Below are 13155 nucleotides of genomic sequence, written 5' to 3' on the forward strand. Positions count from 1 at the left end.
CAAAAATACAGATATCTGATTCTCAGCAGCCAGAGCTGGGTCTTGTCTCAGGAAGAGTTTGTTATATGAGCCTGTGCCTTCTGGCCACATTTCTTTTATACAAGTCCTCTTTCGTAGACACACACACGCCTTATCTTGTCCTCTGTCTTCTCCTCTTGTACTATATTAGAAAATTTCCCCCCCTTTCATCAGGTAGTGTATATGATGCTGTCCTTTATTTGACACAGAACATGCTATTTAACACCTTAATGGTTAGGGATCGTCTCCAGAGTCTCCTCCTCCCTGGGTCTGAACCCTGGGTCATACATCACTCATCCCACTGGAAGAAGGAGATAAATATTTCTTTCAGCTCTGTCACATAGGAGCTTCCTGAGCGGCTTCCTACTCTTGTGAGGAGAAGCTATCTTTGGCTCGCAGCTCCTGCATCAGTATAATTAACTTTTCTTTTTTTTTTTTTTTAAAGGCAGCGTACAATAAATCTCTCTGATCTTTACACTCTTATATCATAGACATATAGCAGACGCCTGCCTCTGCCATTTAGGAAATGTTTTGTGAGTTTTACTTTTAATTAGTTTTATTTTCTCAGATACACTCACACTGGTGCACATGAGTATGCACAAGCACACACACACACACACACACACACGGCTTGCATCTGCCTCTGGGTATGGCCAGGCAGGAACATTGTCAGATCCATGCATCATTGGTAAGAAAATCTCTCCACCACCCCCACCCCTCTGAGGCAGACCTGAAAAGATCCTTTTGTCCCTCATCACCCGCTTGCCCCCCACCCCACCCCCTCCACTCCCCGTCCTGACACACACCCCTCATACAGCCTGTGGTTATGGATACCTGGGACTGTCTCACACCCGGCTCCCATGTGGGGTAAAGCTACCTGCAGGCACCAGACCATGGAAGGGCTACTCAACCAAAAGTTCCTCAGCTTTGGAGTTAGTCCTTGTAGGAGATGTCTGATGCCAGAGAAAACATTAACCCAGCTGAGGCAGACGGCGCAGTCTCATGCGGGCTTCTCTCCATGTTTATTTGCACACGTCAGGGCCCTTCCTGATGTTGATTTAGAGCCACTGCCACTTACGCCAATGACAAATGAAATGCCCTTTTGATGACTCGCACTCTGTTTGCCATCAGCAGCTGTTGTTACTGGCACCGCTCTGCTTTAGGCTGACGTTACCTCCAGCTTTTGTCATCTAGTCTATAGGCAGGAGCACGCCTTCCTCTTGCACTTGGTGCATGACTGATTTGAGAGGAAGACGCGCTGTGTCATAGACTCATGAATGCAGACTCTGTCCCTCTGGATTTCGGAAGCGAGGGATTCGAGCTTGATTAAAAGCACTGTCAGAGTTTCCGTGTTGGATTGATTTTAGTCCCTTGCACATCCTGAAGGTGACTTCGAGCCTGTTTAATCCTTGCTGTGTCTCTACCCTTCTGGACATGTTGTCATTAGATTAACAGGTATGAGGAGTCACTTCTGTGGCTTTGTGATCACCTGTTTGTTAATTTGTGAATATTTAGCCAGACCGTGGGCCAAGAGTGTGAGGCACCTGCTGTGGTCAGAATTATATATGAACCTCTGCTCTCTGCTGACCTCTGCTGAATGTGACATTTGAGCAACATCTTGGGAAGATTCTGAGTTGTGGGCTATTATAATGAATATTTATATATTCATATATTTACATACAAGTTAAACCACTGTTATATCTTTGCTATTTTTTTTTTTTTTTTAGTAGATCGGTTTGTCCTGTCCTACAACGCATCCCTTGACTTTTTTAATTTGATGCTTCAAAAATACAGTTGGTCTATCTACAGTGTGACTTAAAAGCAAAGGTCCAAGAGTAAAATAAAAATATATAGGATTGTCTGCATGTTTTGGTGGCATTTTGTAATTACACTCTTCAAATTTTCTGCTCGGAAATTAAAATGTCATACTTTCTCATTTGCGGTGTATAGTACAGTAAGAACATCTACTCAAGTATAGAAATTAAAGGCCCAAAGAACAAAACAAAACATTTTCTCAAGCTTCTTAGTGTGAGTGATGAGAACATGCAGTTTACTGCTTAAATTAAAAAGGTTTTGTTTTGTTTTGGTTTTTTTTCACCTGAGAAATTTCTGCTCTTTTCACTGGTTGGAAGTGATGAGGCTCAGATGGAAAAACATTTTGTCACATATTGTATTGTAATTGCACCGCCCACAATCCTGCAACTTTCCAGTCAAAATCTGATGACGGTTGTGGGGCTGCTTGCTTATATTTGCAGGCCGCAGTGCTGACAAAGGAAATTAGCTGAGTTTTTGAATGTTAAATGTTTGTAAAGTTAAACCTTTTAACTTTGGTTTTTGTTTGTTTGTTTCATTTTATAGAGAAATCCATAAGATTAAAACCAAGTTTCCAAGGTCTTGAAATATAATTTTGAGGTATTCAATTTGGGTATTTCTATTTTTTGCTACTTTACTCTACTCCACTACATTTATCTAACAGCTATCATTACTTTGCAGATTAAAACTTTACATTAAAAAAAACAAATGATCAGTTAATGAAATAGAAGGAATTGTTATAGATCAAACATCCCAATAGCACACAAAGGCTTCATTTTGCCCAACTACAACATTAAAAGACATCTGTCACAATGATCTAGCATTAATAATAAAATACCTACAGGAGCCATTCTACATAATATTTTACTTTCTATGTGTACAGTCAATTTTTCTGCTATTTCTTTGTACTTTCACTTGAGTAACATTTTGAATGCAGGATTTTTGCGTATCATGGAGTACTTTTCTAGTGTGACACTGCTACTTTTCCTTCACTGAATGATGTGAATCTGTACCCCACCACTGATTCTCACATATTAGATTGAAAATGTAAAAAATAAGACTCACTGACCAAAACCCTGCTGATGGAGGGTCTGCTGAGGACAGCCAGACAGGCATATCACTCAAACACAACCATATGGAAAGCTGTGGGTGATAGACTGGGAGCCCAGCCCTGGTGTTTTTAGTAGACCTGAGGGGCTGAGAGAATAAGAGAAAGAGAGAGAGAGAGGCCTCTGAGATGCAGAATACCTCAAGGTCCCTCCACTGAAGCCGGGGCGCTGCAGCCCTGCAATCTTCGCAATCAGGCAGTAATGCTAGCAGCGACTGTTTCAGATTATGCTCAGGAAATCCTCGGTGCTCTCCGCTCAAAACAATTTACCCTGACATGAGCCCAAAGAGAGTGTGGGGGGTGGTGGCGAGAAGAGGGAGCAAGAGAGCTGCTCTCAGGCCACCACCTCCCCATATTCTGTCCTCTCAGTTTAGGATATTATTATTATTATTATTATTATTATTATTATGGTGTCTATAGCAATGGGAGTGTCTGCTAATATCAGATTTTTTTTCCTTTGCAATTATAGCTATATCTAATATTAAAGCCCCCGTTGTTTTGTTTTGTTTTGTTTTGTTTTGTTTTGTTTTGTTTTGTTTTGTTTTGTTTTGTTTTGTTTTGTTTTGTTTTGTTTTGTTTTGTTTTGTTTTGTTTTGTTTTGTTTTGTTTTGTTTTGTTTTGTTTATCCATATCGATTTCATCAGGCACTGATAATTAAACTTTAAAAAAAAATAAAAATAAAATATATATATATATATATATATATATATATATATATGGGACGTTTGCCCATATTTCGTCAGAGGATCCAGAGCTGGCAGAGGTTGAGTGGTGGCTCTTTCCCATGGCCCGGAACCGACAGAACAAACTCTCAGAGAGAGCAAAGAAAACACGGCAACAAAAAGCCAATGATCCGCAGCAGTCGAGCTAAAAAATGACGAAAACGAAAAAAAACAAAAAAAACAAAAAAAAAACCCTCTCTTCCAGCCGACCGTGTGTCATAGAACAGACACGATATTCAAAGGAAGCAAAGCTGGTTCGTGTGTACACAACAGGCTCCTGACAGACAGCTGCTGATGTTGACTCACACTGGTATAATTAAATTTCCCTTTGAATAATATGTTCTGAGTTATTATTGCTAAAAGCCAGAGAACCCGTGGAACAGGCTTTAATCTCTACTCCATAATGACTCATAATATTGTTGATAGAGATTCATATCCCACCACTGCAGATTTGATCGCCTGTAGGCAGTTTTGCATGTAATTTATCATTTTTTCAAGGAAACACTCATCATTCCAAGCAGCGGGCAAAAACGTCATTGAATAGGACGACACCAAAAAAAAAAAAAAAAAAAAAAAAAAAAAAATGAATTAGGTTCTGAAATCAATGAATAAACTGTCAGATTATCCTCCCGATTCACAGGGTTGGCGCAGGTTTGAGGGCCACGATCTACAGGGTAAATTCCGGACATTAATCTCTATAGGCTATTTTTTTTTTTTCTCCAAATACACAAATAACACAGAGACAAATGTGTTACTTTTGTTTTATTGGAAACTAATTACCATGACTCTAATGAAAACGTTACCTCTTAGTTTCCATCGCAGGAGCTTTCTATAATTCTTTAGTTATCTTAACAAAATATCATAAATTAAGCAAATGGGCAGTCCAGTTAAGTGTTTCGTTGAGTTAAGAGTTTCAGACAGGTCCTGTTTGTGTGTTTTCGTGTGCAGGAGGTCAGAAAAGCTCCTGTCAGGGGGCATATACAGGTTAAGCGCATAAAGGATTTTTGTTCTAACCAAATTTAACGACAGACAAGTCAGTCTATATTATAAGGTAGGCTACTATAGTGTTATTTCATACATGTAGTCAATCTGATACACTTATCAGTCTTCTTTTTTTCTGCGTTTTGTTTTTGTAAAATAGAATAATCTGGCAGCCTCTTTAAGAGCCCAAATCCACAAGGCTGGAGGTTAGAGGTCCCAACAAGGAGTCCTGCAGTTGGTGCGGGTGTCCGTGCATGCCGTGCACCGGCTGTGGGGCTCCCAGGCCGGACATGGGGTAAGCGGAGGCCCCGGGGTGGCTCATGTTGCCCTGGAGCAAAAGCGCTGAGTTCTGGTCGGGACTCTGAGGTGGAGAAAACTCGTCCTCCGAGCTGGACATGAGAGACTTTCCTCCGTCCAGCGGGGACAGCTGGTTCTGTTTGTTGCCGCCTGCGTTGTTGTTTTCACTGTTCTCCCTGGAAATAACAACAAGGGGGAAATATTAGAAATATGTGAGAAGGTGGCATTGGATCAGTGTGTTAGTTAGGCCTGTATGAAACATTATGAAGATGAAAAAAAATATATATCTAAAAACAATATAAGAGGCAGCCATGATTGATTTACAGTAAGACAAAAAATAAAACAGGCCTTGGCTTTAAGACAAACTGAGGTGTTCAGATTTTTGCCCTTTGTGCATTTGTGTATTTGGTATGTTGTATTTTACTCTGTGCCGGGTGGTATTTGACTGATACAAACAAAGTGTGTTTCAGAGCTTTTATTCTGTATCCCATCACGTCAACACGTATCTCAAACTCTTCTCCAAGATGTGGCCGCACTACTACTTTCTGTGTTTCTCCACCATTAATAAACGGCACAGCAGATTATTTGCATGTGTGCATCCGTATATTTCAGATCAGCGCATAGTTTAAGTTATGATTCAGTTTGAGAAAAGTGCATCATCTGTCAACGACACGCTACTGTTCGCCAGCATCACTGTCATCAGGACGGGACTTCTACATGTGGAAACTCAAGCTTCTGTCCGAAATGAAATTATCCCTGCATCACACACTCTTCTATTTCCCTCTCCGTGTTGTCACTTCTCTCTGGCACGATTTTTGGCAGAGCACCGTGACTCCGATCCCCTTTCTTCACCTAACCGATCGCTTGCAGCCACATTTCGGTGAGATTGCTTCGAGCTGAACATGGTTTCGCTGTTGAAAAGCTGTCAACAAAAACGTATAAATACCAAGCGGCACCGAGGCGGCGCCGCTCTAACGTACCTCTCCTTCGCCTCTGCGGCTCTGTCTCTCTGCCGTCTGTTTTTGAACCAGTTGCTGACCTGCGTGGTGGTCAGTCCTGTGGCCTCGGCCAGCTCTCTCTTTTCCCGCGGGGACGGATAGGGGTTATGCGTGTACCACTCTCTCAGCACTCCCCTGGACTTCTCTTTAAAGCAGTAGCTGGTCTCTTCGCCGTCCCATATCGTGCGGGGCAGCGGGAATTTCCTCCGCACCCGGTACTTCCCTACAGCTCCGAGCGGCCGGCCGCGCAGCTTCTCCGCCTCCACGTAGTGCGCCTTCAGCCACAGCTGCTGCAGCTTCGGGTGGTTGTGCGGAGAGAACTGGTGGCTCTCCAGGATCTTGTAGAGCTCTCTGAAGTTCCCCCGGTGAAAGGCCACCACCGCCTTGGCTTTGAGGACGCTTTCGTTCTTGTGGAGGTGATCGCAGGCGGGCAGAGACCACAGGAAGCGGCCGAGCCTCTCCAGGTTTCCTCCCTGCTGCAGCACCTCGCAAACGCACGCCACTTGCTCCTGCGTAAACCCAAAGGACGGTAATATAGACATGATGTCCGAGCTCGCTCCTCCGCCCAAAACGTCGGTATCCAAAACGATGGCTGTCGTTTATTTCTATGCGTTTCTAGTTTCTTGAACGCGATGCAATCCAGCGCGATCCTTCCGCGCAGCACAGGCCTACAAGCTATCCACTCCACTGCAGCCCCTGATGCGCGCAGCAGATTGGGATGTTGATTGTTGGGACAATTTGTTCCTGCTGGAGATATGTCAGGCTTAAAGGGAGCCTGTGCGTTTCGGTGATTGGCTCTCCCTCTGCCCTGCACCCTGTACAGCAGAGCAGGACTGAGTTTGCAGCTCCGTTTCCTCCCCAGAGGCAGTGCGTCAGGGGCTGAAATAGGAGCGCTTCCACCTCCCGCCCCCACAGTCCCTCTCCCGCTTCAGCTGAGGGAGCAGAGCAGCACCTAAACACTAATCAATTATTGCAGACCTCTTAAGAAGCCTTATTAACATGTTCTGAATATACATCTCCCATAATGGTGCCTATACGGGCTTCCCACGTGGGTCAAACCGCACACTGCATCTCCATATCAGCAGTCACAGTCAGTGGAGGGTGAACCCACAGAAACACGGCTTTTTATTTGTGGAGGAAGGTTTATCTGCTTTAAAGACTGAAACAGCTTCACGACCAACACATAAGTGAGCAGTAATAAACTGATGGTAATACAAAGTGGGTTTTTTTTTTTAAACAAAAACTGAAAGAAAAATATATTTTGGTTGTTTTTTTTCTTCTGCATAACTGAAGGTCTTTATTGTTAGACACCTTTTTTTTAACCATTACAGCTGATTGTGGTTGACGCCCACCGCCTAAATTGCATTCAGATTGGACATTTTGTTGTATTCCCATCTTTCATAGTCCATTCATTAGCGGAGCCGTTTATTTTATGAGGTGATATAATTTAATAAGTTCCTATGATAGTTAGGTCCATGCGTACCATTACGCACGTTTTTTATATGGGGAACCTGCACTACCTGCCAAATGTGTTATGGGCCATAGACCACTAGTAGGAAATCAGCCACTTAAGTGTGTGTGTGTATGTGTGTGTGTGTGGTGGTGGTGGTGGTGGTGGGGGGGGGGGGGGGGGGGAGTGATATGAAATGCCACATGGTCTAAGCTTGTTAGACAATTTGACAAACACCTTCAGGATTCACAAATTCAGTAGCGCACACATTTCCAACACCTGCAGTAAACTGGGGCAATAAAGGAGTTTCAGAATTTAGACTTAATCATATAAAGGCTGCAATTTTGCTTATTGGTTAGATTCAGTTGGTAAATTTCTGGCACAGAAGATCCCGACTTAGCAGAGTTGAATCTTATACAGATATAACAGGCTCCGCGCCCCTTATATTTACTTATATTTCCTTATATTTGTTGTATTTTGTCTCCTACATCATCACGTGTTTGTGAAGAGCTCCTTCTACCCTGTAGCCTACATTTATATTTCAGGGATTAGACGGGCACCCGACTGGCTCCAGTGTTTTCTGTGGGGTGAAACACTAAACCAATCCATTAGTAAATGAGTTCTCTGCGACAGTGGTTCTTGGTGGTGCAGTTGTTGGTTTGAGCCATATAGATCACGTTTCTTTATCTGCACCAAAGTCTGAAACTAAACTCCCTTTCAATATGTCAAAGAACAAGACTGTGCCCCAGAAAATAATATTTAATGTCAACAAATTCACACAGAGCGTTTTGGGAAGATGTGCACTTTATAAAGGATTTTATACTAAAGATAAAATGCTTTGAACTTTAGTTTTTATGGCGACAGACACCTGAAAAAACAGAAAGATCTGCTCTGATGGAATATCCTGTATCCTAATTTAGCCCTCGGGGTTTTTATGGAGAAAGAAGCTCGAGATTATGTTTTCAAAATGCAAAAAAATAAATAAAAAAAAAAAAAAAAATCTCAATATTGGGGAATGTGTGCGTATGTTTAGGATAGATGGACGTGTTAATTCAGGCAAAATGACAATATGGTTGATTGTAGACCACAGATTATTCGAGAGTTGAGGATAAGAAACTGCAGGTAAAACTTTGCCATATGTCCACTCTTTCCTTTATCAGATAATGGACTGGATCTAACCATCTGATTTCCTCCTGACTCGTTCTCATATTTCTGAAATTCAACTTTGGCTACAAAAACGATAACAACAGGCTTAACATATGAGTTTTTGAACATGTGCTATATTTTTTTGCCTTTATTTCGAAAAGTTACAAAACAATAAAAAAAAAAAAAACCCATAATTTTCCTGTTTGTTTTTTTTTTTTTTTTTTTTTACGCAATACAGGCTATAAACACTCATGTTGCTGAAACAGGCTGAAATAGTGGCTCCTGGTGTGGGTCTGGAGGTGGAGGTCTATATCCTTGGTGGACACACAGGCTCTCAGGCCACTTTAGCTCGGGGTCTGTAGCTGTGTAAAACCTCAGTGCTTCAGTAAATGAGCTGTCTGATGAGCGGCTCTCGGGTTTCTCTAATATCTCTACCACATTGCGCCGCGCCTCCTCCTTTAACCCGAGCAGCCCGGGGGGCGAGATTATTTCAAGATGTGGACTCTCCGCCTCAGCCGCGGCCAGTGCTGGGCTCCTCATACCCCGACAAGTAATGCAATACATAGGTTAGTGCGATCACTCCTTACTCCTTTCTAAACGAGGAGGGTTTCTCCTTATTCTCCTTCCAGCCTTTTCTCTCCCCACAACTGGCTCCTGCATGGCCAAAACCACAGCACCTCTCCTGTAGGTTCAGGGCTGCTAAATATCCTGGATGCTCGGAGTTGTAGTCACGATTTTCCGGAAAATCTCAAATGAGTCAGAATGTTTCTAACCCTGAAAAATAAACTTGTAGTCGTCGCTCATTTAACTGCTTAAATGTGGGGTACAGGCCTACGTGGGACGGAGGCGTGTGGGCCTGTGTGCTTATTGAATCAGCAACTCCTCATTAATTACCCTGTTGATAGCAGCAGTATCTACCACCATTACTTGTAATCTGTTACACGCACTGTTGGGGAAGATACATCAGATGTAACAGTGACACTTCAGTCCAGTGGGAGAGAATGAGAGGAGGGAAGGGGATCAACTCAAAACAGCAGAAAACACTTCATAAAAATGTCATCATCAAAAAAAAAAAAAAAAAAGACTTGTGTTTCCTATTGGAGGGTTTGTTTTTTTGAAAATATGGGGGAAAATCGAAACGACCACTGGCTCACTGAACAGATGGTTTTCACTCTATCTAAATCCAAAGTGCTATTTCAGCTGTATCGACTGGAACAAAGCCGATACTGTTTAAATCAAGTGAAAAAATGTCAGATTTAGTTCCCAGGGTGGGGGGCGTTTGCTTTGAATTTTCTTCTTGGGGAGGGGGTTTACTTAGGTGACACTCAGAGGAAACCTTGCCACTTCACTGAGAAAAAGCTGAATTTATTTAAACGACAATAAAAGTCGTTTGCATCAATTTATAGGGGACGCTTGTTTTATTAAAAAACATTTATTTATATATGTTATTTCCTGTGCAAGAAAACTGCAAAAAACAAACAAACAAACAAACAAACAAAAAAACCCACTACAATTGTCTTTTCTGCTTACACTTGACTAACTGCACATTTATCGACCTATAATTAATCTAATCAATAGTTTGTCATTGCTTTATAGTTTTTGGTCAATTCAAGATGTCCTCAATGTGTCTATAATTAAGAGTTAAAGGCTTTTATTTGGTGAAGTGAGAGGCAGTGAAAAAAAAAGGCAGCTCCTTCTCTCAAAACAAAACACAACTGTTGACATGAGTGAGTTAAATGAAATTGGAGCTGCAATTATCAGCTTAACAGAGTTTCCTGTCATGTTGGAAAATTAGACCTGGTACAAGTGCACTGGGGTTAGCGACCCCCCCCCCCCCCCTCCCCATCCCTCCACCTCCCCATCAAAATCATTACGCATTTCCTCGGAGGACCACCTCCACAAATATGCAATTACGGCCTCTTTTACAGTGCTCTGCTGTAAACACAGCAGGGGCACATAGATGAGGGCATTTGTTTCAGGGAAATTATTGTTATTAGAATTAGTATTATTATTTGGCTGCGGGGCAGGAGTATGTAAACAAACCAGGCGGGCAGACAAACATAAACAAACAAAGGGAACGATTTAAACGTGATGTGCTGCGGCGATGTGAGCCTGCCGGCAGGGAGGGGGCGCCATGGCGATGCGATCATACAAGTCAAAATGTAACTCCTGATGGAGTTGTTATTTGTGTTTTTGCATATAAAGTTTTAGCTTTCATGTAAGGAGCAGGTGTGCGTGTGTGTGTGTGTGTGTGTTTCCATGATCATGTCAGGCCTCATCTGCTCTGCTCCTGTTACAAAGTGGTGTTTTCTCTCTGGGAAATACCTTTTGACCACTGTGGTGTGGCCATGATGCTGCCTCCCAGCTGCTGCCACTGTGTGTGTGTGTGTGTGTGTGTGTGCATCACACCCAGAAACACAAACACATGCACACTTAAAACTGTCCTCATGACTTATGTTTTTTCTGTCCTTGTAGTCCAGAACAAACTGGTGAATCATGCTGGTTGCATCTTCCCCTTCCCACACTGGATGATGGAGCTGACATGTGCACATACCATCTACTCTGCCAAGCAACAAATAAGGAGGTAAAAAAAAACTGTACAAGGATCTAGGACGTTTATTTCCCATCCACAGTCTGTAAACACCATCTACTTTCCACAGCCTGGTATAGTAGACAGTTTCTGGACAGAGAACTACTTGGCCAGTAGTGGTGGGTCTGTACGAGCAGGCTGGTACCCACTGACCCTTGCCCTCTCATTAGTGGGACGTGGAGCAGTGGAGTACCGTTCTCCCCAGGTCATGTTACATATGGCTTGCAGTCTGCTGCGCAGCATTAAATGTCAGCTTTGAAACCATCTGAAAGATCAGAGGTCAGTGTTTTTAATAAGGCCAGAGTTCTGGGGGAGTTCCCTCTTTTTCTTTTTTCTTTTTTTTTTTTACTGCGCACTCAAGTATGTTTTATGTTGCATGTTTGAAATTGTGGACAGAAATGATCCACTATTTGGATATGGGGATGTCCCGATTTTCACACATAAAGAGAGCAGTAAAATGTAAAAATTCAGCAACCAACTGTGTCGAGTCCCCATGAAAAATGCACGAGACGTCTTCTGTGAGGCCACAATAATGCTCCTTTCCTCGTCTAATTTATAGGCACAATACAAAGGTGGAATTTGGAGTTTTCTGTGTCCCCCTCCCCGTGAGACCCACAGACCATGGGCTACTGCTGCGAATGGGATATTGTTCTGCGCTCCAACAAAGCTGTTTTCACCCTCTTCAATATTACAGGAGGAGTTACCTGATACCTAACAATCAGCTAATCCACTGCCCATGGCGACGAGGTCACCTGTGCACAGGTAACTTTATCCTAGCAGCCTGTCTCTCCCTCCCTTTCCCGCTAGTCTCTCCTATTTTTTCTTCTTCCTCTCTCTGTGCCTCAACAGTGAGCACAGACAAACAGCCTCTGTTTATTTAGGTCATCAGTTAGATCATATATAACTCCTCCAGCCAGGATCCGCTGAGAGGACAACTCCTATAATTCACCACAGACACTCTGTGAATAAAATAAAATCCCCTGCTGTTCGTCCATTTGTCAAACTTTGCCTCCATCTTATCTCTCTGCGCTGGTTTGGTTGGGTGCCCACTGAGTGAACGAGTCTTGGGTGGAAACTCATTGAATTGACAGAGAATCCCCTGAAGCCGTGAGAGGAGTTCAGGCTCTTTTCTGGATAGAGACTCAGTGTCTGTGAGTGACAGCACCTCAGATTCATTCTTCCACATGTTAAAGCAGGGGGGGTTGTTCGGCCTTCGCTCAGGGAAAAAGGCCATTGGGTTGGTCTGAGCTGTGGGGAGCTGCAGACCCCCCACCCAAAAGGAGCTTTACCTCTGGAAATCTCGTTGCTGTTTATTTGAATTACAGGGGCTGAGATGAGAAAAGGAGAGCTAATGAACTCCAGGTTGCCAGGCATGTGCAAACGATCACTGCAGGTTTGCAGAGAGCAGCGCCAGGTTTGCTGGATTACTGCGTGCCACCCCCACCCACCCCCCATCCTCACAGTTTGACTGCATAGAAATGTGCTTTCTGTCTGTAACTTACTTGTTGTCTCATATCTCAAAAAACCTTAGAGGTCATTCCTTAATTTTGTCTAAATTAGTCAGAAAGAATTGAAAATGTCTTGTTTTATGTTTTTATAAATATAAAGTTTTATTGCAGTATGGAGATTTAGAAAAATACATTCACATAATTTCAGATAACAAACATATCATTCAAACTAAGATAAAAAACAAACAAACAAACAAACAAAAAAAAAACAGATGACCATCAGTTTACTATTTGCCCACGATTTTTGGTATTTTACATTAAAGCACTGAGGATACTTTCACTGAAATGTCCATTCAAATTGATGGGATTATGTCATAAATCCTGACAAATTAAAGTGTTACTAGTCCTCTGGTATGAAGACATGTGACGCACTGATACATGTGCGTGGTCTGACTTGGCTGTGAGGCTGAAATGTGCTATTATGGTCATGTATGACAGCGAGGAATTCGGCTCCTGTTGTGAAAAGCACCGGACACACTTGACAAATGGGCTCTACATTCTCTCTTTTCTCTCCCTCATCTGACA

General features: G+C 42.7%; 1 protein-coding gene across 1 annotated transcript; it reads right to left on the reverse strand.

Annotated features, from left to right (window-relative positions):
* Positions 1–4409: 4409 nt before the first annotated feature.
* LOC139633188 (homeobox protein six1b) lies at positions 4410–6760 on the reverse strand. Its single transcript, XM_071498702.1, has 2 exons — positions 5919–6760; positions 4410–5114 (listed from the first exon to the last, which is right to left on the reverse strand). The coding sequence occupies exons 1-2, from the start codon at positions 6476–6478 to the stop codon at positions 4820–4822; spliced, it is 855 nt and encodes a 284-aa protein (XP_071354803.1). The 5' UTR covers positions 6479–6760; the 3' UTR covers positions 4410–4819.
* Between the last annotated feature and the right edge of the window lie 6395 nt (positions 6761–13155).

Source organism: Trachinotus anak, unplaced genomic scaffold (assembly GCF_046630095.1).
Source record: "Trachinotus anak isolate AG129_WGS33_773 ecotype Australia unplaced genomic scaffold, CSIRO_AGI_Tana_v1 ptg000015l, whole genome shotgun sequence".
NCBI classification, from domain to species: Eukaryota; Metazoa; Chordata; class Actinopteri; order Carangiformes; family Carangidae; genus Trachinotus; species Trachinotus anak.